Below are 23,736 nucleotides of genomic sequence, written 5' to 3' on the forward strand. Positions count from 1 at the left end.
ACCTAGAAATTCGGTCAGGCTTACTTTAGCTTTAGTGGATCGAGGGGAATTCTCATTTTATAAAGCGACAAGGTCTTTAACGAGGGCCTTTATTGCATGGCAATGATCCTGCAAGGTTATAAACAGACGTTTAAGAACGAGTCACTACTTTTATTCCCATTCATAAATGCCCTTTTGTTAAAAAACGCTTTGACAATTGAAAATTCAAGGTTTGAAGTATTTTTTTCAAAAACTTTGTTAAGAATCTGTTTGATCCGCGTGGTTTGTGTGTATGCGCGTGCGCTTAGACATATGATGTGCGCGTTCCGCGTGATAATATTTGCGTACGCGCACGTCCGACACGCTGGTCATTATCAACCGTTTAAACACCCCAACGTGACGCGCTCTCCACCAATAGGAGTAACGAAACTGTATGGGGTATTTATGAATACAATTTTATCCACCTTTGTAGAAAAGGAGAATCCAGACAACGCAACGCAGCCAGTGGTCTTTGGATTCCCGGTGAATAACTGCGATCAAGAACTCGCTGATCAAATGGCCGCCAATATCAGAATATCTCAAGATAAAAAGGTACGTTAAATCAATAAAGAGAGAACAAAGGTTACTTGGTGGGTCCCTCGACAAGGGCTAAATTTAAAAGAAGAGCGTAAAAACTTGATGTAAATTTATAAAGGAAAAACTTTCGCATGATACCTTTACTCAATGACTGCTGCCAACGGCCATTAGCCAAAGTGGTCTAGTTCACCAGTCCCAACCTATGTGTTGTCAGCAGCAGACTCTGGGTTCAAATTCTGGTCATGAGGCACTTAATCATAATTGCGTCGTAAAAAGTTGGGAAGGTATTTCATTCTGCTCTGCCAACCAGGCTCCTAGTGGATGATACCCATGCCTACATTCTTACAGACTGTGAAGGGGGTCACTCTGCTTCAGCCCCAGAGGTAGGTGGCAATGTGGCCTCCGGTGGCAGTTGATTTGGGTTGATGGCCCAAATCAAAGAAGGTGTAGCCCTCTCCTTTGAAGTGGCCATCTGGCCTTGTCATGTTTTGTGATCTCTCATGGAAACAAAATATATATTGTAGTCAATCGATGATGATGATGGTGGTGATGAACACAATGGCTTGCCCCCCAATAGCCATCAGCCATAGCTGCAGTCAATACTCATCAGCCTAAGCCATGTCGCCATTTTTCTCAATTGGTTAAGCCATATCATGCAGTCTTGCGATTTCTCAGGAATGTTCCTGGTTTCATAGTTTTGTCTTAAACTCTCCTTCAGCATTAAATTTTTCTTAGAAGAATTAAAGCAATCACTAGATGGATAGAGAGATAATCACTTTGTGACCAAACCTGTAGTGTTCTGTTTCTTGTGGTGTAAACGAAGAAAATTGTAACATCTGGGAGTAGGGTTCCGGGGCTAGAATAAGAGGGACCCTTAAAGGGAAGGTACACGTTTGGTAATTACTCAAAACAAATATTAACTTAAAAACTTACTTGGTAATGAGCATTGGAGAGCTGTTGATAGTATAAAACATTGTGAGAAACGGCTCCCTCTGAAGTAGCATACATGTAGATTTTGAAATAGAGGTAATTTCCTACTAAAATAATAAAAGACTTTTAGCTAGAAGTTTTTTATTCCTATCTGGAGCACACAAATTCGTCCAACAAGGGTGTTTTTTCTTTCATCATTTTCTCCCAACTCTGATGACTAATTGAGCTTAAATTTTCACAGGTTTGTTATTTTATGTACCGGTATATGTTGAGATACACCAAATGAGAACACTGGTCTTTGACAATTACCAATAGTGTACCTTCCCTTTAAACCAAACAGCCAACTTCCACACATTCATCCAATCTAATCCCTGTAACTATGGAGACCGTGTTGTTGTCAAAGCTGCTCCTGCCCTGTGGGAAAAAAGCTCCCCGTCACACCCCGTAAAATACCATCACTCGACAACTTCAAGAGGGAACTTGAAGTCACACTCGTTCACATAGACTTACATGGGGTTTAATTTAACTACAAGTATTTTTCACTTTATAAGATTGTTTCCTTTTGTGTAGGCGACTTGATCGGTTTTCTGGAGAAGTGTGTTTTATAATTTCATATTCTTATTAACTGTTTTGTTGCTTTTATTAAATTGGTCATAATAACAATCTGTGTTTTAGGAGGGAAGTATCTGCAATGGTCCGGTGGATTGCCGATTTGCTGGTGTCAAAGTCAGCTGTCGACCAAAAGGTACCCTTTGTCTTGTTCCCTGTATCCGTTGATACTGGTTCTTATCATTCCTAACAAAGGCCCACACTATTTTGATGTCACAAAAAATTCTTGGTGTTATGTCTTGCGCATATTTATGTTTTGTCTGCCCTGCACTGTAAAAAAAAAAATGGATTCTGTTTGAAATAATTTATTCAGTTTTAAGATGATTGAAAGTTTCTTGTCTGTTCTGCAAGGTATTGGTGGTTTGGACGGTAGTTTAATAATCGGCTCCTCGTCGCCACGCAGTGAGAGGCAGCAGCTACGAGGAGACATTGACCTTAGCAGACAGCCCTTTGAGAAGTTGAAGAGTTTGCCAAGCGTCTACGTTGAGATGAATATTACAGGTAAAAGCAGTTACTCTTAGACCTGCGATCAATTTCACAAAGAGTTAAGATTCATCTTTTCTGTGTATCCCCTCCTAAAGGCACTGGATATCTTTGGTAATTGTCAAAGACCAGTATTCTCACTTGGTGTATCCCAACATATGCATAAAAAACAAATCTGTAAATAGCGACATTTTCCTTACTTTAGCAGGATTTAAATTTGTTTCATCTTGAAGGTACAGTCAAGCTTCCAGATGATGTTACTTCAGTGGATGACGATACCTACCAAGATTTTCGCCGTTCCCTTTCCAGCGCGTCCAACTCCATCCTGGAAACCATACTGGAGGATGGTAACCTTCCCCCTGGCATGGGAACGACACCAGATACTAATTCTATCATCGTCTTTCCAACTCAACCTATTCCTGTCTGCCGACCGGGGAACATTCAGCTCGGATTGAGTCAATGCTGTGAGTCTTTCTTTGTCCATTTATTTTATTCTGTAACTAATTTCCACTATTATTACTGATCATGAAAAGAAGTCAGCTTGCACTTAATGTACTTTTTTTCTGTTATAATTTTGTATTGTACAAAGAAAAATTGACTAGTAAGAGTGGAACTTGAACCAACAACATTCGGATTAACGTGCCCGCGCTCTACATGTACCAACTGAGCTATTGGAGGTCTTCCTATTTTGTCATTATCTTTGTTCGTGGGTGCCAGTCAGAAGCCAGGCAACCCTTACATGTACCTGCCGTGTAGCCAGGGATCACACCCAAACTTTGATACAACCTGAGAAGCAGCAGTCGGGGGATCACCCTAATACAACTTTATATTTCATGTCCTTATCCTCTCCATCAACAGTAGAGTGTGCAGCTGGAACTTTTTTCAACGACGTTACAAAAGAGTGTGAGCGCTGCCCTCAAGGCTCTTACCAAAGCCAACCCGGCCAGATGGAGTGCGTAACGTGTCCACCCGATACATCAACGGTCAGCACAAGATCCAAGTCACTTCAGGAATGTAAAGGTAAACAAAAATATTCACACTGAGAAATTTTGTTTCTCACATTTTGCTGGCTTTGACTGCTTCTTTTACACCAGTAGACTTGTCTATGTGTGTTGTGTGGTCATTTAGCGTTTGAGAAAGCCTCTGATAGGGTTTAAGCGTTAAGCTTCCCTTAAAATAATACTTGCTGAGAGGTACTGTAGCTAATGAGAAATGAGTAAAACAATGTTGAGAAAACCAATTTTGTCACAGGAATGAAAATTATTTTAGCATGTACAACGTATTTACGTGACTATTCTTAAAACTTTGCTCTTATAGTGATTTTCACTTTTTTTTCTCAAAAACTTCTACGGGTAAATTATATTACATTTATCTTCATTCACAGTGATAAGGGACTCATGTCTTGGCCAAAATTTAATCTACAAAAGGTATCAAAACCCTTTCACCACTAGATCACCAATTGTTTGTCTTGTCCTACTAGATGTCTGCAGTCAAGGCAGCCACTCTGATACCGGTCTGGAGCAGTGTGAACCCTGCCCTAAAGGGACTTACCAACCCTACTCCGGCAGTCTGGACTGCATACCATGCCCAGATGGGACATCTACTCTCAAGACTGGTTCAATCTCACTTGCTGAGTGTACAGGTTAGTATGGTGGAATCGTTAGACCCCTTGTACATGTATATGTCACTCTCTAAAACAGCGCCCTCCATTGAGGCAATGAAAAGATCAAATGGGCGACTGCTCTTGATGCTAAAAAATGTGCGTGACCTGAGTGGATTTCATAAAGAGTTGAGACTTGTCTTATCTCGAGTTAGGATGAGTTAAACTCCTCAAGAGTCCGCTTGCCAGCATCGGATTAGTCAGATTTGTTCTCCCTGCTTTTAGGAATTTTTACAAATCTCTCTTGCCGTGAAACTGTTTTGTTATGTGTTGTCGTACCACCTACATGTATGGAAGGACTTAGCCATGTGGTGTCTCTGGCAGCAGTATCGACCTTGTTAGAGAAGTAACAGAGCCTGTAAATAACAGAGCCTATAAATTCTCCAAAATGAATACCATCACGGCTTCAGGAGGTTTATCTCTGAAACCAAAAGCTGACAAAATATCCCAGGTTCTTTATCACTCTCTCCCCGGAAGACAAATTTGATAAATTTGTTTTCAAGTTGTAAACTTTTATTACAGAGCCGTGCAAATCTGGTTATGTGTCAAGAAGTGGTCTGTTGCCCTGTCTCCCATGCCCTGATGGCTATTACCAACCAGGGATAAGTAAGACTTCCTGCTTTAAGTGCCTTGGTATGATGGCTAACAGCGCTGTCACCACATGGGAAAGCTGCATTGGTGAGTTCCACAGTACATAAATTTGTGCCCATTTAACATTTTTGTTTCACTTTGAACATTTGTATTTTTCAGTTTTAGCAGGAAGGAGTTTTGAATGATAAGCCATGCTTATATGACATACATTTAAAAGCTATATACCTTTTAAATGTGTTGTCATATCATTGACGGTTGAGAAAATGTATAATTTCATCGCAGGTTTCACAAAGTGGTGTTTTACTCAAAAGTCATAATTTGTATGAAAATTTGTTTATTCACTTTTAGGACTGCACTGCAAATACATTTATCTTTCATTATACCAAATCTTAATCGTCAAATATGTTTAGTTTTGCAAATAAAGTAAACAACTTTTTATAAAGTCTTTTTGTTTTCATGAAGTGACAGTTTTGATACGGGCAACTGGCACAATGCGCGCTGTCGGTTTGTTAGTTTTCACAAATTATCCTATCTGTTTTTTGAAACATTTACTCAATAAATATTTTTTTTTTTTTAAAAGCAAGTGAAAGGCTAGAACATTTTAAGGTATCGACTTTCACACACTAACCTTTGGGGAAATTCCCTGTTATACAAATTTGTCCAGGAACGATAACAATAGATCACTTACTTCAAATGCGATTATTACTAAATCAAGTTTTACCTCTTTGGGGTCGGTCACATCAGTTTGTGAAACCTGCAACGATTTGTGTCAGTTTCATTTGTGAAATTTTCGTGGCATAAGCCAAGAATTGTGTTAATTTTAAACAGTTACTAAAAAAAAAACATTTTCATACAGACAATATATTACCTGTCCTCCATATCCTAACTCCATCATTACATCTATCTTCCCCTCTTCCCTTTCTCAGGAACCAGCCTGGATGGTTTTAACATCAGTTCTTTGGAAGTGGTTCAATTCAACGACTGTTTCTCCATTCCTTGTTCAAACGGTGCAACGTGCGAGGCTGTGTCAGCTGGCTATGTATGCATATGTGAGCCGGGATACACAGGTAGGTGTCTAGAAATAGTAATAGTAAATATTATCTTCAAGTACGCGCTAATCCTCCAATCAGATTTGCAGAATGGAGTGGTGATAAAAACCTATATTGCACGGCTAATATCACTACCTGCGTCTTGTGTGTTCTATGTCACGCGCCAAGTTTGCTTGAAGATAAACACGTTCGTGGAAATACGGAAAATATAGCGCATCTGCGTCCCATATCCAACTCGGGACGCAGACGCGCTATATTTTTCCGTATTCCACTCGCACTTGTGTGATAACTTATAATAATAACAAATGCACAAATACACCAAACGTGCTCAAGGTGCTGTTAAGCGCAGTTCTAATTTCCTATGGATGCGAATGTGAAGCGAATAAAGCATTGCACACAGTGTCAACACAAGAGTGGCATTAACATTTTTGAAATTAAATCTACTGTGTATGTTATTTTCAGGAATAAGATGTGACATCGAGATCAACGAATGTGAAAACTCCCCATGTGAGAATGACGGCAAATGTGTGGATGGTCTGAACGGTTTTACCTGCGTCTGCAAACCAGGCTTTGCAGGTAAAGTCTCTCATAATTATTAAAATAAAAAATATATGCTGTGGCTAGGTGTGTCCTTACTCTACACTGGTGGATTGGAGCTGGTCTCTCATCTCTTTTAAAAAAAAACTTAAAAAAAACTACCTCTGGGGCTGAAGCAGAGTGACCCCCTTCACAGTCTGTAAGAATGTAGGCATGGGTATCATACACTAGGAGCGTGGTTGGTAGAGCAGAATGCATTACCTTCCCAACTTTTTACGTAGCAACTATGGTAAAGTGCCACGCTCAAGGGCACAAGTGTCATGACCAGGATTCAAACCCACACTCTGCTGCTGAAAGCACTCAAGCAGTTGCATGTCATTCGACACGGAACTCTGCTACATCTCTCGCAGTCGGCCAACGGGTATGGGCCCGCCATCAATTACGTTGGTACACCTCTTGACCCAGTTAACATCCTCCTTTCTCTCCACATGGCCAAACCACCTCAGCCTGTGCACTGTATAATACTTTCATGTAAATTCCTTGCCTATTTTTCTCAGGGGAGACTTGTTCAGTTGATATTGATGAATGTAGACCCTACTCATGTGAGAATGAAGGTAGATGTATTGATGGCATAGCCAGCTATCAGTGTGACTGCACTCAAGGTTATTACGGTAAGAAAACAATCTTCAAGAGTCATTTGAATGGACCATGTGACCTGTGACATCACTTTAAGAGCTACAGACAGGGTCTGCCCTCCTGTAGGCCAAACAGGCTTTAAAAAATCATTAGAGCAAAACATCCAATCCTTCATTTTATAGAGATTTCGTTTTACAACTGTTTTTTAGTTTTAAGGCACATCTCAAAACTTGTCCAGCTGTGTTTTTTGTTTGTTTTCAATTCTTTTTATGTTGTCATCAAAGTTGCAAGAGAATAACAACAGAAAATGGCCCTTGTTGTACAACTGTGTGTGCCTTCAGATGTGTAATAAAATACTTCAGCTGCAGCCTTTTGTTATTTGAGTGAGAAATAACCTCTTTCTCAAAAACTTTATTACTTCAGAGGGGAGCCGTTTCTCACAAAATGTTATACTATCAACAGCTCCCCATTGCTCGTTAACCAAGTAAGTTTTTATGCTAACAATTATTTGGTGTAATTGGGTAAATTATTTCTGGTGTGATTTGGTCTTACTGTTCGTTTCTCATTGCTATGTTTCAAAACCTATTCCAGGAGAGTATTGCGAGGAGGAAGTCAATGAATGCCTGTCAAACCCTTGCTACAATGGAGCGTACTGCGTGGATAGCCTGGCAAGCTTTAGCTGTGACTGTCTGGCAGGGTTCGACGGCTCTTTCTGTGAGATGGAAATAAATGAGTGTATGAGTGAGCCATGTCTGAATGGAGCCGAGTGCCACGACCTCATCGCTGATTACAGGTGAGTTGGATTTTTTTCAAGTAGATGATTTTCAGCGGAAAGTTTGATGTGTGGCTTTATTTGTCTGTTGACCCAATTCCCCTGACGTCATCATCAGAAAAATCTTGGATGCGCCATTATGGAGGTCAATGTCACTGTGCGTTATTCAGTAAAGTGTGCATTTTAGGCGACACAGCGTTTACACGCAAACCTATTGACCACAAAAATGAAGAGTGTGGCACAGTCGCTGCGTGTGACGTGTGTGCAAGGGGTCAATACTCAGTACTTTCCTTTGCAAGGAGTTAGATAAAAAAAACAGAATAATAATTCAGTGAAGTGCGCATTTTAGGCGACGTGACATTTAAACGTAAACCTATTGACCACCAAAATGGTGAACGTGGCACAGTCGTCACATGTGACGTGTGTGCAAGGAGTTAGATCTATATGGAAAGGTTTGCGGTAACACCATAAATGACTCTCTCTAATGAGACGGGGTGGTTCTGAAAAGAACCATTGGTTTCAACTCGACGTTTCGATCATCTTCAGGAGAAAGTTAGATCTAGGCCTTAGATCTTCATCTTCATCACACATACTCTATGTTGAGTAGGATCTGAAACTTTGCATGGTGGAAATACGATACTCTATGTTCCCCAAACTTGCCTGGCAAGCTACAGAGACCGTGCCTTTTCCAGCTGCACATCGCGTCTCTGGAATTCCTTGCCAGACGCATCGAGAGGGACACACCCTATCAACACACCCTTAAGACTTATCTTTTCAATCTGTCATTCAATCAACCACCACAGGGACTTGCCAGCAACCGGCACCTTTGAATGGTTTTCAGATACTGTGCGCATTATAAATGTTGCATTATCGTTTTAAAACAACTTCTTTCTAACTTTTTCCGTCCAGGTGTGACTGTAAACCTGGCTTTGTTGGGACTCACTGTCAGACCGATGTGGATGAGTGTGTATCATCACCTTGCCGTCATGGTGGTTCATGCCTGGATGACATAAGTGGCTACCTGTGTGTCTGCCAACATGGGTACACTGGACCTCTCTGTGAAGTGGGTGAGTGTATATACATGAAATGCTGTCTTTATGTCATTGCATTTTTACTGTTTAAGAAGTCCTGTAAGAATCTTGTTTTTTCAGTTTTGGGGATTTTGGTATTACCTTGCTTTTACCAGTTGTTGGCTTTTTTAATCATTGTCCAATTATTTTGTTATGCGCTTGTGTACATTTTATGGAGTCTGGTTGTCTTGTTTTGTTTTTAACAATTCAACATTTTTGTCTGAAAAGATTGATGTTCAAATGTTGAGTTTGAGTCTCACAAATATTTTTCAAATCTGCAGCTGAGCATGATGCCCATAAAACAGAAGAAGAAATAAAGCTTCTATAGTTTTTGTTCAAATGAAACAGTTTGAAAATGCCTGACGTTACTTTTCCCTTCTCAGAACTTCCTTGGGATTTCAGTCTCGTCTTTGATCACTTCAGCACGACGGACTACATCTTGATGAAGGGTTTACTACCTGAGATGATGGAGGTTAGCGCCTCCTTTTGGATGCGCACAACAGACTCCTTCAACTACGGCTCTCCGTTCTCCTACGGAGCAATGGACAGTCACGGCACTGCCCTGAGCAATGCTTTTACATTCATGGACTATAGCGGGTGAGTTATTAATCCTGGCCACCTTGAAGTTTTGAACTAGGCTGTCTTTGTTCCTAATTCCCTGCTGTTCCCTCTCCAACCCTGTTTCCTGTCCTTACCCAATCTACCCTCATCTCTCATCTACTCTTCAAATGTTCCTTGTTGTATTAAAACCTTCTGTCAGTCATCTTCATTTAGGACCAGTGCTTTAGTTGCCATTATTTAGCCTGTAGGCATACAGTAGCTCTGTAAAACATGTTTTCTACTATCATTATCTTTGAACCGTATCATTTTAATGTAAATCTGTGGACGTTTGTGTTTTGTGTCGTACAGAAAGTAGTCAAACCCTTTTAACTTATCATTTTTTACATCATTTCTGTCTTTGTTCAACCCGCCTGTCCATTTGTTCTTGTTCCTGTTTTGGATTTAGTGTCTGTACATCAGGCATCTAACCACAAGTCTTGGCTTTAAGATGATGCCTCCATACTAATTTAATTTATAAAAAATGTATTTAGGTTTTTTTCATCAATTCAATACTTTTTGTTATGTTTTGTTGGAAATTTATAATTATACTATGAGTCAGATTTAAATTGCATTGTATCTTATCCACAACCTAGTGAAAAGCTTTTCCAAAACTATCAAAAGAGATCCTTTACAAATATTTCATAATTCTTGTGACTTTCTTTTGGATAGATTCGTTCTTTATGTCAATGACTCGAGTCACGTTTCAGATGTAGCGGCAAATGACGGCATGTGGCATCACATCGCCGTCACATGGGCCAGCAGGAACGGCCGATGGGTCATCTACAAGGACGGATGGGTGGCCGACTCTGGAGAAGGACTCGCTGAGGGCGCTGTTATCCCTGGTAAAGCCCGGTTCATACTTCATGTGAATGCGAAGCAAATTTTGACGTCATGGGGCTGTTTTCGCAGCGAATGTTTCGCAGGAGTCGAGTCAACTGATGCCAATTAGTCATTGCGGATTTGTGACGTCAAATTTCGCAATGTATTTGCAGGAAGTATGAACAGGGCTAAAGTTAAAATTATCCACATACGCTCTAAAAGGTTTTTGACTTTTCAAAGTTGATGACTGAAAAGGAATTCAGTCATTATGTTGCAGCTTTGGCAGGGATGAGAAAAGACTTTTATCTGAATTCAGACTTTTTAACGACTACCAGGTTATCAAAAATGCTGGTTTTCTTCTCCATATAAAATCCTACTCTTTGATACACTTCTTTACTGAGGATACTGTTTCCAGAAGCTCTTTGAAATCTATAACTCCAGGGAAAAGGGGGACATGCCATCATTTGAATTTACCCCCTATGATCCTAGATCCCAGTTTTATACTTTTTTTGTCAGCAGGGACTCTCATGGTATTTTGACATGGTATTTTGTCTGATGGGTGTTTATATAAGACTTCGATATTATTTCTTGGTTTATTTCAGGGGGTGGGATATTTGTTGTCGGCCAAGAGCAAGATTCCATTGGCGGTGACTTTGCAAGTTCCGAAGCCTTTGTCGGCGAGATCGCCCTCCTGCATGTCTGGAATCGTACTCTGTCCTCGCAGGAGATCTCTGCCTTGGTGAGAAACTGTGAGAGACTCTTAGGGCAGATGGGAGATGTGGTTCTGGCCTGGCCTGATACCCTCTTTGACATGTACGGAGAAATCAGACAGGTGAAGAACCATTTCTGTGAAGGTAAGTGTATCCCACCTAGGTAATATGCCTGTGATTTTTTTAACAGAACTTGGGAAAGTACTGAGTATTCAGTGCTAAAACACACATTGGTGTATATGGGTAAAACCAAAATGAACATTCTTTATCCCCGATGCAAATTTAACACCTATTAATTGTATCGTTTTATCATTTTATACTGATTTCATTTTAAACCTTTTATGGTTGTGATCTTATGGAAACGTTTTCAGGATTTTTATGTTTTACATGTTTTTTACTCTTGTGATTGATTGCTTATACATGTATATATATGAATACTTTATTCTTTATTTCTTTATATTGCTCACATTTGTGGATCTTATTTTTTTATGATTTTACTTTTTGTGGTTAAATGTTATAGTTTTTGCAATGGATTCGGCTTTATTTACATGTAAAAGTGTTTTTTTATTATTATTTTTAATACTTGATGAGAGGAGAAGTTCATAAAAGTGGTGTAGTTTCCCTATGCTGCTGCTTCAAAGATTGTAACTTGAGTGTTAGAGGTTGTATGACTTCTTACTGGCAACCGCAAACAAAAATATTGACAAAACAGGGACACCACCATTATTAGGGTTAGATTGCTCAGTCGGTAGATCGCCTTCATATTAATCTGCACTTGTTTTACTACTACTTTTGCTTATTGGATCGAGGGGACTTCTGGTTTTAAAGACGTTTTTGTTTCCATTCCAATGTGGTCTTGCTCTCTCTCCCTCAGGATGCTATGCCCAGAGCCCGCCAGAGTTTGGCGATTACACTGGATTCCAGAGCCACACCCCTCTTAACGTCATCACCTTCTCCTGTGAGACCGGCTTTGAGTTGAAGGACAGCTCCAACAATCAAGCTGTGTGTCAGATCTCTGGTGACTGGCTACCGTACAACCCTCCTCAATGCCAACGTGAGTGCCTGCACAAAAAGGCAGGATAGATGTCTTCTTTAATTATTATATTATTATAACCCAGTGACCTGGGCCCAACTTCATGGCTCTGCGTACCGTAAGCAAAGAAACGGCGCTTGCGGAAGCAGGAAACTCATCAGTGCTTACTTCAAGTGTATTTCACGGGTTTGCAGGGAATTTTGGATTATGAACCTGTGTACACAACGTTACTAGGCATTCTATGCTTACACAGCTAGCACAGAAATTTGGCGCTTGCAGGTAAGCGGAGAACGGTGATCCTAAACGCAGAATTGAGATGTAAGCAGAGCCATGAAATTGGGCCGAGTACTAAATATGTGCAATATTGTTGATGTTTGTGTCGGTAAACTTACAGGCAGTAACAATATATTCATGCCTCATGAACAGTTTGATCAGATAAGAAAGATACTTTTGAAAACTGCTGTTTCCCAAACCAGTGAGTGTGGACCCTAGTTTGATGGTTTGACACAGGCAAACATTGCTCCACTTTCAATATGTGTTTCACACAATTAAAGTCTGTAATGTCACCGTGGTTCAGTGGTTAGACTGCAGGACTTGCAATAGACCGATCCATTAAGCTCTGCCCTATTGCGTAGTGACAACCCATTTCACAACCAAAAGTCTGACAAATTAAATCCGGCATTGGAGAGGCTCACATGTTCTTGCCCACCCGTGCACCGTGGGCAGAGCCTAATGGATTGGTCTATTACAAGGTTAAGGGTTCGAATCCACCAAGGTAATTACTGATTCCACAATGACTACAAGAACCACTTGTCGTCTAGTTACTGAATCACAATTTCTTGACTTGTGCAATTCATAATCATAGACGTTAAACCATTGTTTGTAACAAGAGAGATTGGCTGTTATCAACTTAGCGTTTATGTCCCCTTAGACGAGTTTGCTGAGTTCCCTGGATGCGAAGATCATCTATGTCAGTAAATTAGATTCTTATATTAAAGAGTCTTATAAGATTCTTATGAGATCTTACTAATTTTCATATAAAATACTTAAATTAGAACCAAATGCTCACAGGATTTTGGAAGATTCTTATAAGATTATTTCGTAATGAATAACAAACAAATAATGTTTGTTTTTCGTTCATCGCAGGTAAGAAATGTTGGCATCCTGGCAACATCCAAAATGGAGAGATTTTGGGGACGGACACCAAGTTCTTTTTTGGTTCTCAAGTGAAGTATGTCTGCTATGATGGGTATACACTCGTTGGGCCTCATACAAGGGATTGCTATGAGACCGGTGTATGGAGTGACTACCAGCCAAGCTGTGAGGGTAAGTCAATCTAGAATGTTCTTTGTAAAAGTTTGTGTCCGATTTCAAAACCATGACTTGTGCTTTCCTACAGTTTGTATGAGGCTTTGTCAAGACAGAGGTCAAGCCTGAGAGACTTTTGAGACGCTTGGTGGCAGCAGACATACCAGGAAAAATCCATCGTTCTCGGTAATGTGCGCATGATCAGAACTACGTCAACAATGGAAATTTACCTGTTAAGTCTGCTGCCACCTAGCGTTCCAAAGTCTCCCATTGTAACTCAACACCAAATGTATGGACTCCCTTAAGATTAATTTTCCTGTCATAAAGATTAGAGTGGAAGATACATGGTCATGTTCACAATAATCAGACTGAACCATGAGAACGGGAAGAAACTATAAATAAATTGTAAACTTGCGGGTACATGTGTGAATCTCTTTAGTGGAGATCTCTTTGTCCTGAAGACGAGCAGAGTATACTGTTCGAAAGGTTGAAACCACACCGGCTCTTTTCAGAGCCAACACTCCCACAAAAGAGATACACATGTTTGGACTGGCAACTTTACTTTTTATTTATAGTTTCCTCCTATTTATCAACGCCATGCAAAGCTTCAAACAATACTATGAGAAATTTTTGTGGCAGATTAGGGACTGTTAGCGTTCTAAAGATTTGTATCTTTATGTTTTTATTTATTCAGTGGTTGTGTGTGGAGCTGTTCCCGAAGTACCACATTCTACTCTTTACAGTCCGATGAAAGGCTCTCATTTCTCTACTGAGACGTCCATAGTCTACCATTGTCAGGATGGGTATCGCCTTCGAGGCCAAGCCACCGTCATCTGCCAGTCAGACGGAACCTGGAGTGAGCTCCCAGACTGCCTGCTGATTCAATGCAGTAAGCCTGAGATCGTGATCCATGCATCCTTGACGCCACCTATGGAGGACTTTGTGCTCGGAGGGGTTATCAGATATGACTGTGTTGACGGGTACCAGTTAGTTGGTAGTGCCACCAGGACATGCCAGCTGAATGGGACGTGGTCGGGTGCGAGTCCGAGTTGCATCCCGTTCTCCTGCGGCCCGCCCCCAGCTTTTCCTTTCTCGACATACACCCTTACGGGCTTGACACTGGGGAGCGTGGCGAGGTACTCTTGCATGGAAGGGTATGAGATGATGGGAAACGCCTCATTAGTTTGTGCCGGGAATTTCAAGTGGGAAGGAGAATATGTTGGATGTACACCGAGACTCTGTCCAGAGGTGGAACAGATCGCTCATGGAGTCACTACAGGTAACTTGTTCTTCTACGGCGAGAGTCTGACGTTTGAGTGTGATGTAGGGTACCGGCTGAATGGAGTGACTTTGATAAGGTGTTTGGCAACCGGCCAGTGGAGTGACAGAGTACCAGCGTGTGAGCCTGTATCGTGTGGATCGCCGGATACCATTTTAAACGGTAACCTAGAGGGATCGGAGTTTGAGTACGGAGGCATGGTCAGATACCAATGTCACAATGGCTACTATTTGATTGGCTCAGCTTCACTGTCATGTGATTCTGATGGCCAATGGAGCGGCAGTACCCCATCTTGTAGTAGAGTTGAATGTGGACCTCCGCCAAGGATACCAAATGCAGACCTCCTTCCAGCAGATGAGAATGTAACGTACTTCTACCAAACCAACGTGACAGTCCATTGTCACATTGGATACAGCTTGTTGGACGGTTCGGACATAATAACCTGTGGATCGGACGGGTCCTGGCAGGGGGAAGTATCGGTGTGTCAACCGGTGTCTTGTGACCGTCTTGGAGGTCTCATTAATGGGAGGCTCATCAGATCAGGGCACAGTTACAACGACACTGCGACGTATATCTGCGAGGAAGGATTCTACCTCGTCGGGCGTGCGACAAGAATCTGCCAAGCCAGCGGGCGTTGGAGCGGCATAGCATCCAGCTGCTTCCCCGTCTTGTGCCCGCCTCTTCCGCTGGTTCCCAATGCCAAATTCTCCGTCAAAATACCCGTGAACGAGTCGGCAGTTCCAAGAGATACTTACAGCTACAGGACTAAAGTGCGCTACCGATGCGACTTGGGTTACCAGACAAGTGCCGACTTCCAGGAGTTGCGTTGCAATGCTAGTGCTCAATGGTCTGCTCAGCCCCCTTCCTGCCGACCGATCAGGTGCCCCGATCTATCCGCCATTTCCCATGGGACCATATCCGGTAATGATCTCACTTTTAACAGTTCGGTGGTCTACACCTGCGATAAAGGCTATCAGCTCTTCAGGAAACCTGTGAGGACCTGTCTGGCCGATGGCACCTGGTCGGGAGTGGAACCGGTCTGCAAGATTATCAACTGCGGAAAGCCAGATTCACCAGAAAATGGGCGGTTTAGAGGTTATGATTTCACATATCAGAGGATTGCCACTTTCGCCTGTAATCAAGGGTATCGTCTGGAAGGTAGGTTGACAAAACTATGAGCTGTTCTTCAAAAGTTGTTTTTGAAACTATGTAATTAAAGTGAATGTACACCTTTGTTTTTTTTATGTTCTCAGGTATTTTAATCCTTTATAAATATAGATATACAATATAGATTACAAATATATAAACTATAACCATGCTAACCTGTGACAATTTCGTTTCAAAAGGTGATAGCATTTTTGAGATATCACTGAAAATCCTAAGCAGAGGCTTTTTGAAGTTTGGCCCAAATATCCGTGTGCCCTTGAAGGTGTGTTATGTTATCACGAACCAAAAACCCAAACTCTCAATAAATCAACAACTTTTGCTATTAATTAACCAAGTCCGCACTGATGAAATGTCTTCAGTAGGCCTAGTCTATTCTGTATCATTTGAAACCATAAAATCAGGAACAATTCTTTTACCCTAAATCTGTAAAAATTGACCATGCCGGCATGGCAAGTTTTGGAAGAAAAAAACCCCAAACAAAATTCTCAATAAATCTTAAACTTGTGCTAAACCCTGTCCGCACTGATAAAATGTCTTCAGTAATCCTTTCTGTATGGGAAAAAATAATAATGTCCATTGGTTTTCTTATTCAGGAGCACCAACCATAAGCTGCCAATCCAACGGGCAATGGAGTATGACCTCACCCCGATGCAACCCTGTTGACTGCGGCTCACCACCTCATATCAATCTCACCACTCACCAATCGGACTCCACCACGTTTGGTTCCCTGGCTTACTATGCATGCCTGGAAGGGTATGAAGCAGACAGGAGCCTGTTCATTCAGTGTGGATGGGACGCTCACTGGGTGGGTATGTCGCTCATACACTGTTCACCCATGCTGTGTGATGACGCGCCTGTAATGGAGTTTGGATCAGCGACTGGTAAGTCATCAATCATGTCAATTAGGATTATTTCATTTTCAGAGGAACATCACAGAATTGGTAAGAATTTTATTTTTCAATATCACAGATTTACATAAAAGGTCTAATAATGATGATAGTATACACATAATGAATGTTTATGAGTGCAATGGTGCGAATATGTTCATGAGTTGAAAGATGGAATGTTCTATTCAACGAGGCGGAGCCGAGTTGAATGGAACATTCCAGCTTTCAACGAATGAACATATTCGCACCATTGCACGAATGAAAAACATTCATTATTTGTTTTATATAACATCCAAGTAGATCTTTGACATTTTGATTGAAAGATACAACTTTCAAAACAAACAATTTCAACTGAAGAAGCTGAATGCTAGTAATTTTACTATGCCTTCTTGCAGTAACACCTGCTGCGTTACCAAAGACACGCGCACGCAGTGATGTTTTTACTCAGCTTTTTCGTTCCATCCGAAAAGTACCATTGCACGCTGCCAGCGTGCAATGGTACTTTTCGGATGGAACGAAAAAGCACGGTGAGTGACTCAGCGTGCAATGGTACTTTTATTTGCTATCACGTGACGGACAATCCTCCAATCAAGTGGCAAGGATCTGCTTGGGTGTTATATAATAGAAAATATCCCTTAAAGACAAGTGGACACTATTGGTTATTGTCAAATACCAGTCTTCTCACTTGGTGTATCTCAACATATGCATAAAATAACAAACCTGTGAAAATTTGAGCTTGATTGGTTTTTGGAGTTGCAAGATAATTATGGAAGAAAAAAACACCCTTGTCACACTAAGTTGTGTGCTTTCAGATGCTTGATTTCGAGACCTCAAATTCTAAACTTGAGGTCTTGAAATCAAATTCGTGGAAAATTACTTCTTTCTCGAAAACTACGTCACTTCAGAGGGAGCCGTTTCTCACAATTTTTTATACTGTCAACCTCTCCCATTTAATCGTTACCAAGTGAGGGTTCATGCTGACTATTTGAAGTAAATACCAATAATGTCCATTGCCTTTAAAATATTTATGTCTGAAATTTCATATTTGATGAGAAATAAATTTATAAACTCATTTCCTGTTTGGAGTTTATCGCTCGGTGAGCGATATTTTCTTGTGACCCAGACGGCCGATTGATCTCAAACTTCCACAGGTTTGTCAATTTATGTATATGGTAGATTACATTACAAGTGCTTACACTGCCTGCAACTGTTTTGTTTTTAGCAATAACCAATTCTGTAATGTTCCTTTAACTTCCATTGTGATGATATAGTTGTTGTATCACAGTCATACATCTTTTTAGTTTTAAAATCTATCTTGATAAGTAGAATTTGAAACTTGCATGTCAGGGGTACAATCAGGTGAGGTTTTGCTGTAGTCTTTAAGAGAATGCTGGACTCTGTTGCTGATTGCTGCTTAAAGCCAGTCGACACTATTGGTAATTACTTGAAAAAAATACTATCATAAAACCTCTCTTGATTACGCGTAATGGGGAGAGGTTGATAGTATAAAACATTGTGAGAAACAGCTCCCTCTGAAGTGCCGTAGTTTTTGAGAAAGAAGTTATTTTCCAGGAATTTGGTTTAGCGACCTCAGATTTAGAATTTGAGGTCTCGAAATCAAGCATCTGAAAGCACACAACTTCGTGTGACCATGGTGCGACAAGTGTTTTTTTTTCTTTCATTAATATCTCGCAACTTCGACAACCGATTGATCTTAAATTTTCACAGATTTGTTATTTTATGCATATGTTCAGATACACCAACTGTATAGACTAGTCTTTGACAACTACCAATAGTTTCTAGTGTCTTTAAGTACTGTCGTGGAGACTAACTGATAGGAGCTTGGCTCAATGGTGCGGGAACAGAATTAGCTTGATGAAACGTGTAGGCTGGAGCTGGAACTGAAAATCTCATGTGATGTTTTTTTGTTTTACAGGGAACAATTACCATGTGGGTGACACTGCCATGTATTCTTGCATAGAGGGCGCTGTTTTACATGGAAATGGAACTATCATATGCCAGCCTGATCGAACATGGACCGACTTAACAGCTTTCTGTCGTCTAATAACATGCTCTGAGCTAGCAGCACCAAACCATGGCGCTGTCAATGCACCAAGGAGGAATAACGGCAGTTTTGCAACATTTACTTGTGACGACGGCTACAACATTATTGGAGATGAAAATATAACTTGCATGGAAAGTGGTGATTGGAGTGGGGAACCATCCGAGTGTGAACCAGTGACTTGTCCGATGCCGGACATTGCTAATGGACAAGCAGTGTTTGTGGGTCACCGGTTTACCGATGAAGTGATTTACCGGTGTGATTCGGGATACCAGCTGGTGGGTGTGGCTGTACAGCATTGCTCGGCCAATGGGGATTGGAGTGCGGGCCGGCCAGTGTGTCAAGCCATTTCTTGTGGTGTACCAGTGCTGATTAAAGATGGATACTCTACACAGGTTGAAGTGGTGTTCGGAGATGACGTTCGGTATTCTTGCAAAACAGGGTACCGATTACAAGGGAGTGACACACGCTCTTGTATGAGTAATGGCGAGTTGAGTGGTGAGGAACCAGTGTGTGAGATTATCTCCTGCCCCGAACCACGGGCTATCAACAACGCTGGTACCCCCGCTACAAATAGAACATTTGGAAGTCTGGTGACCTATGACTGTATTGAAGGTTTCCATACTGATGACAGCACTACAATTGAATGTCTCTCAAATGGTTCTTGGAGCCAGACTGTTATAAGATGTAACCCGGTGTCATGTGGATTGCCGGGGGACATTGAAAACGGAGACTATTCTTTAGACAACGGGGCAACTTTTAGAGAAGAGGTTGTGTACCATTGTCATGATGGCCATGAATTGGAGGGAATTGCCTCTCAAGTTTGTCAATCAAATGGTGCATGGGGTCAACCATATCCCACCTGTGAACCTATCTCTTGCGGACCACCTCCAGAAATTGAAAACGGAGATGTTCAATTGACTCATGAGACTTACCTCTCAAATGCTGTGTATGCTTGTGAAATTGGGTATGATTTAGTCGGTATTAATGCCATTACTTGCTTGAGTAATAGATCTTGGAGCTATAGTGACATACATTGTGTTCCGGTCTCATGTGGCGAACCTGAGGAAATTACAAATGGTCATTGGACAGGGGAAAGATTCACCATCGGGGATCGGTTATCGCATGAGTGCGATATTGGTCATGACCTGGTCGGCATGCCAGAGCGTGTATGTCAGGCTTCTGGAGAGTGGAGTGGTCCGACCCCGACGTGTCAACCGATCAAATGTCCACCCCCGCCAGAAGTGCAGAATGGAGTTGTCCTTACTCGGGGCGATTTGCAGTATCGGAGTGAGATTCAATATCGATGTGATACCGGTCATGTGCCGTCTACGAGTGAGACTAGCCGAATCTGTCAAGCTGATGGTACGTGGAGTGGTCGGGATATTAGCTGCGTTCCTGTGTCGTGTGGACCACTGCCCTCTGTGGATAACGCATACATCCCGCTATCACCTTCGCTTACGTTTGACACTTTGGTTGCATACCGGTGTCATGATGGGTATCAGCTGCAAGGAATACCCAATGTGAAATGCCTGGAGGGTGGACTGTGGAGTCTGCCGCGGTTTCAGTGTAGTCCTGTCAGCTGTGGTGACCCAGGGGATGTCCTGAACGGGGAGGTTTACTTCACCAGTACCACCTTCAAGTCTGTCGCTGTGTACAGCTGTAGTGAAGGGTTCAGACCGCATGGAGCAACTATACGCCACTGTCTTGCCAACCAGTTGTGGAGTGAAGCGCCCCCGTTGTGCAGACCTGTACCATGTGGTAGACCGCCGAGTCTCCCCAACGCGGTCCATGTGGCTGATGACAATACTCAAACCATGGAGGACTATGTGTATGGTGCTGTGACACGCTATACATGTGTGGAAGGCTACGAGATGGCGTCAGGTGAAACCGTTGTCTGCCAAGCAAACGGGAAATGGAATAGCTCTGACCTCATTTGCAAGATCAAGCAGTGTCCACCACCAGAAGCTGTCAAGAATGGACAAGTCTTGGGAGAAGCTTATACGTACAGCTCTACCATCCAGTATGTCTGTGATGCTGGCTTCGAGTTATCCAGCAGTCACAACCTCACCTGTCTCGCCGACCAGATGTGGCATCCGTCGACTCCGACTTGCTGGCGAATTTCCTGCCCAGAGATTACTCCTCCGCCCCAAACAACCATCCTTGGAGACGGGCATCTCTACGAAGATGTCATAACATTCCATTGTCAGAATGAACTCCAACTAAGAGGCTCACGGCAGCTTCGATGCACCTCAGACGGAACATGGGATCAACTGATTCCAACTTGTGCTCCCAGGTCCTGCGGACGTCCACCTAATCTTGAGTTTGGGATCATATTTGGACATAGCTACCAGCCCGGTGACACCATAAGCTATCGTTGCTCCAGCGGGTATCTGCTGAACGGTCCGAGCGGCCGGAGGTGCTTGCCGGACTTCAGATGGAGTGGACAGGATCTAAAGTGTGTTGGTAAGTCCAAGTCCAACCTTGAAAATTTCAAGCTGGAAAGATAGGATTAAAAACTTTCTTTGATCATCCTTAATCTTACATCTATTGCACCTCTGGAACAAACTCCCATTTCATATTCGGAACGCTGATAGCCTTGACATTTTTTAATCTGTTTCTGAAGACTTATTTTTTTAAATTAAGAACTTTGTGTTTTACTTTATGACAGAGTTGAACCTGTCCTCAGCTCTCAACCAGTCTCCAGTGTGTATCTTTCCCTGTCTTCATGGAGGGACGTGCCGGGGGCCTTATCAGTGCAGCTGTCCCTATGGGTACGCTGGCTCTAGATGTGAAATAGGTAAGACCCTGTTATAAATATTTTCCAATTTATGGTTGTGTTCTTCAGGACCAGCTGGAGAGGAGAGCCTCTAGACAGGAACTGTGTTTCTTTTAGGCAATCCTTCTTTCTCCAGCTGGTTCTTTTTCCTTCATCTGTATTTAAATTACTCATTGCTGTATTGTTTATTGTTTTTACCTTATTAAAGGAACACGTTGCCTTGGATCGGTCGAGTTGGTCTTTGAAAAGCGTTCTGTATGGTTAGAAAGATGTTGTAAAAGTAGAATACAATGATCTACACAAATATGCCTCGAAATTGCGTGGTTTTCGTTTTACCTCGTCGACAAACAGGGTCGGCCATTTATGGGAGTCAAAAATTTGACTCCCATAAATGGCCGACCGTGTTAACTCGCGACGTAAAATGAAAATCGTGCAATTTTGAGTGATACTTGTGGTGATCATGATATTCTACTTTTAAAACATCTTTCTAACCATATATGCATTTAATAACGGTTTCATAGACCAACTCGTCCTATCCAAGGCAACGTGTTCCTTTAATGTGCATTGTTGTTATTTTTTATCTACCCGAGAAATGAAATAAATATAAACGTAAATTTAAAATATAAATATAAAATGAATATTGCTTACGAAAATGTTTGAAGTTAAAATATTCATGCTAGTTCCAATGATAGGAATTTGTATTTTGTCCTGAAGTATTATAACCTAAGTCGGGCATCTTCTGAGGAAGATTTGGGACATTGGACTAAAAGTGTGTTCGTAACGTTTTTTGTTTTCAGAACTATGTACAAGTCGCTGCATTGGAAGTTCTCGGTGTACCCAAAGGCATCCATCTTGCAAGTAAACTTATTCCATTCTGTGTTGGAGGTAAAACAAAAAAGATTATGTACCTAGGGCCAATTTCCTACAAATATTTGCCGGTAAGCAATTTTGTCTTCTTACTGTAGTAGAGAAACAGGCGCAAGCTTAAGTTGACATAATATCAAAGGCGCGTGTTAGAGTTTACAGTGGATTTACAATTCACAATGGACTTTCATGTTTGCACCAATAATCTGCTTTAACAGAAACACAGGCAAGCTCCATGTAGTGTTAAAAACTTGTTATAAAATAATCAAATCAAAATTCTGCGGTTGACTCCTCCGTTGGCAGAAACTTTATGAAATAAGCCATTTGTGAGTTTGAGTTTTTAGTCATGTCTGGTACAATGCCTTGTTCGGTGTCAAGTGAATGCATAATTTGAATTCCTCAGACTACATTCAGTGTTGCTAGGTCACATGGTTTGGAGCAACCAGCAAAGACAACCTGAACATTATCTTTTTTCCCCTCCAAATGAAATCGCTCTCAGTCAAAACAAGATAGGAAGTACCTTTCACTAGTTAACTTGCAGGTACAGCCATGTTTAAAGGGTCTATGTACTTTTTCCTAACAAAAAACACAATGTCCACAGATTTACATTAAACTAACACAGTTTGAAGATTATGATAGTAGAAAGCTTCCTTGAAATTGTTACTTACTGAGGTGCTGTAGTTTTTGAGAATTGAGTAAAACAAATAATTTTCGTCTCAATTTTAGCATGTAAAAACGTATTAACCAGTTATACTTTGATTGAATATGGTATAACAACATAACTGGTTAATGGCATTTTACATGCTAAAATAATGTTTGTCTCACCGAGACAAAAATTATTACTTGTTTTACTCATTTCTCAGAAACTACAGCACCTCAATAAGTAACATTTTAAGGGAGGCTTTCCACTATCATTATCTTCAAACCCTGTAAGTTTAATGTAAATCTGTGGACATTTTGAAAAAGTACCCAAATCCTTTAAATCTCTTATGGTATACAGTAGTCCTATTAGTACATGTATATAGTGCTTTACACACATCAGTATAAGGGTAATACCAAATGTCATTTATCCTAACTGCAAATTTAAAATCTTTTAAAACTAGTTTCCTTCCGTCACACATTTTATTGAATGTTTGCTATCTCTGTTCATCAAGCAGTGATTTGCGATCGTTCAAGACATTTTCAATGATATTTAATTTATATCCCAAATGGCTTATTGGTCCATGATCAATAGAATTTTTTTAAATTAAGTACAGGCCTTAATTTAATTTTAGGTTTTTATCCATTAATTTATGATTTTCATATACACAATAAAAAATCATGAAGACTGTTTAGA

The 23,736-nt window shown here is 41.2% G+C and overlaps 1 protein-coding gene across 2 annotated transcripts in view; it reads left to right on the top strand.

Annotated features, from left to right (window-relative positions):
* LOC117297957 (sushi, von Willebrand factor type A, EGF and pentraxin domain-containing protein 1-like) overlaps nt 1–23,015 on the top strand; it is a 40,443-nt gene extending 17,428 nt beyond the window's left edge. For both annotated transcript variants that reach the window (XM_033781155.1, XM_033781156.1), the window contains 22 exons: nt 452–570; nt 2,161–2,230; nt 2,446–2,595; nt 2,811–3,041; nt 3,436–3,597; nt 4,058–4,219; nt 4,760–4,915; nt 5,755–5,895; nt 6,340–6,453; nt 6,972–7,085; nt 7,642–7,843; nt 8,732–8,889; nt 9,276–9,489; nt 10,162–10,334; nt 10,914–11,165; nt 11,896–12,075; nt 13,201–13,380; nt 14,057–15,799; nt 16,402–16,689; nt 18,632–21,223; nt 21,429–21,557; nt 22,334–23,015. In XM_033781155.1, the coding sequence (XP_033637046.1) occupies nt 452–570; nt 2,161–2,230; nt 2,446–2,595; nt 2,811–3,041; nt 3,436–3,597; nt 4,058–4,219; nt 4,760–4,915; nt 5,755–5,895; nt 6,340–6,453; nt 6,972–7,085; nt 7,642–7,843; nt 8,732–8,889; nt 9,276–9,489; nt 10,162–10,334; nt 10,914–11,165; nt 11,896–12,075; nt 13,201–13,380; nt 14,057–15,799; nt 16,402–16,689; nt 18,632–21,223; nt 21,429–21,557; nt 22,334–22,398 (7,595 nt within the window). In that variant the 3' untranslated portion in view covers nt 22,399–23,015. The remainder of the gene's footprint in view (nt 1–451; nt 571–2,160; nt 2,231–2,445; nt 2,596–2,810; nt 3,042–3,435; nt 3,598–4,057; nt 4,220–4,759; nt 4,916–5,754; nt 5,896–6,339; nt 6,454–6,971; nt 7,086–7,641; nt 7,844–8,731; nt 8,890–9,275; nt 9,490–10,161; nt 10,335–10,913; nt 11,166–11,895; nt 12,076–13,200; nt 13,381–14,056; nt 15,800–16,401; nt 16,690–18,631; nt 21,224–21,428; nt 21,558–22,333) is intronic.
* The last annotated feature ends 721 nt before the right edge of the window (nt 23,016–23,736 follow it).

This window comes from Asterias rubens, chromosome 12 (assembly GCF_902459465.1).
Source record: "Asterias rubens chromosome 12, eAstRub1.3, whole genome shotgun sequence".
Classification (NCBI taxonomy): Eukaryota; Metazoa; Echinodermata; class Asteroidea; order Forcipulatida; family Asteriidae; genus Asterias; species Asterias rubens.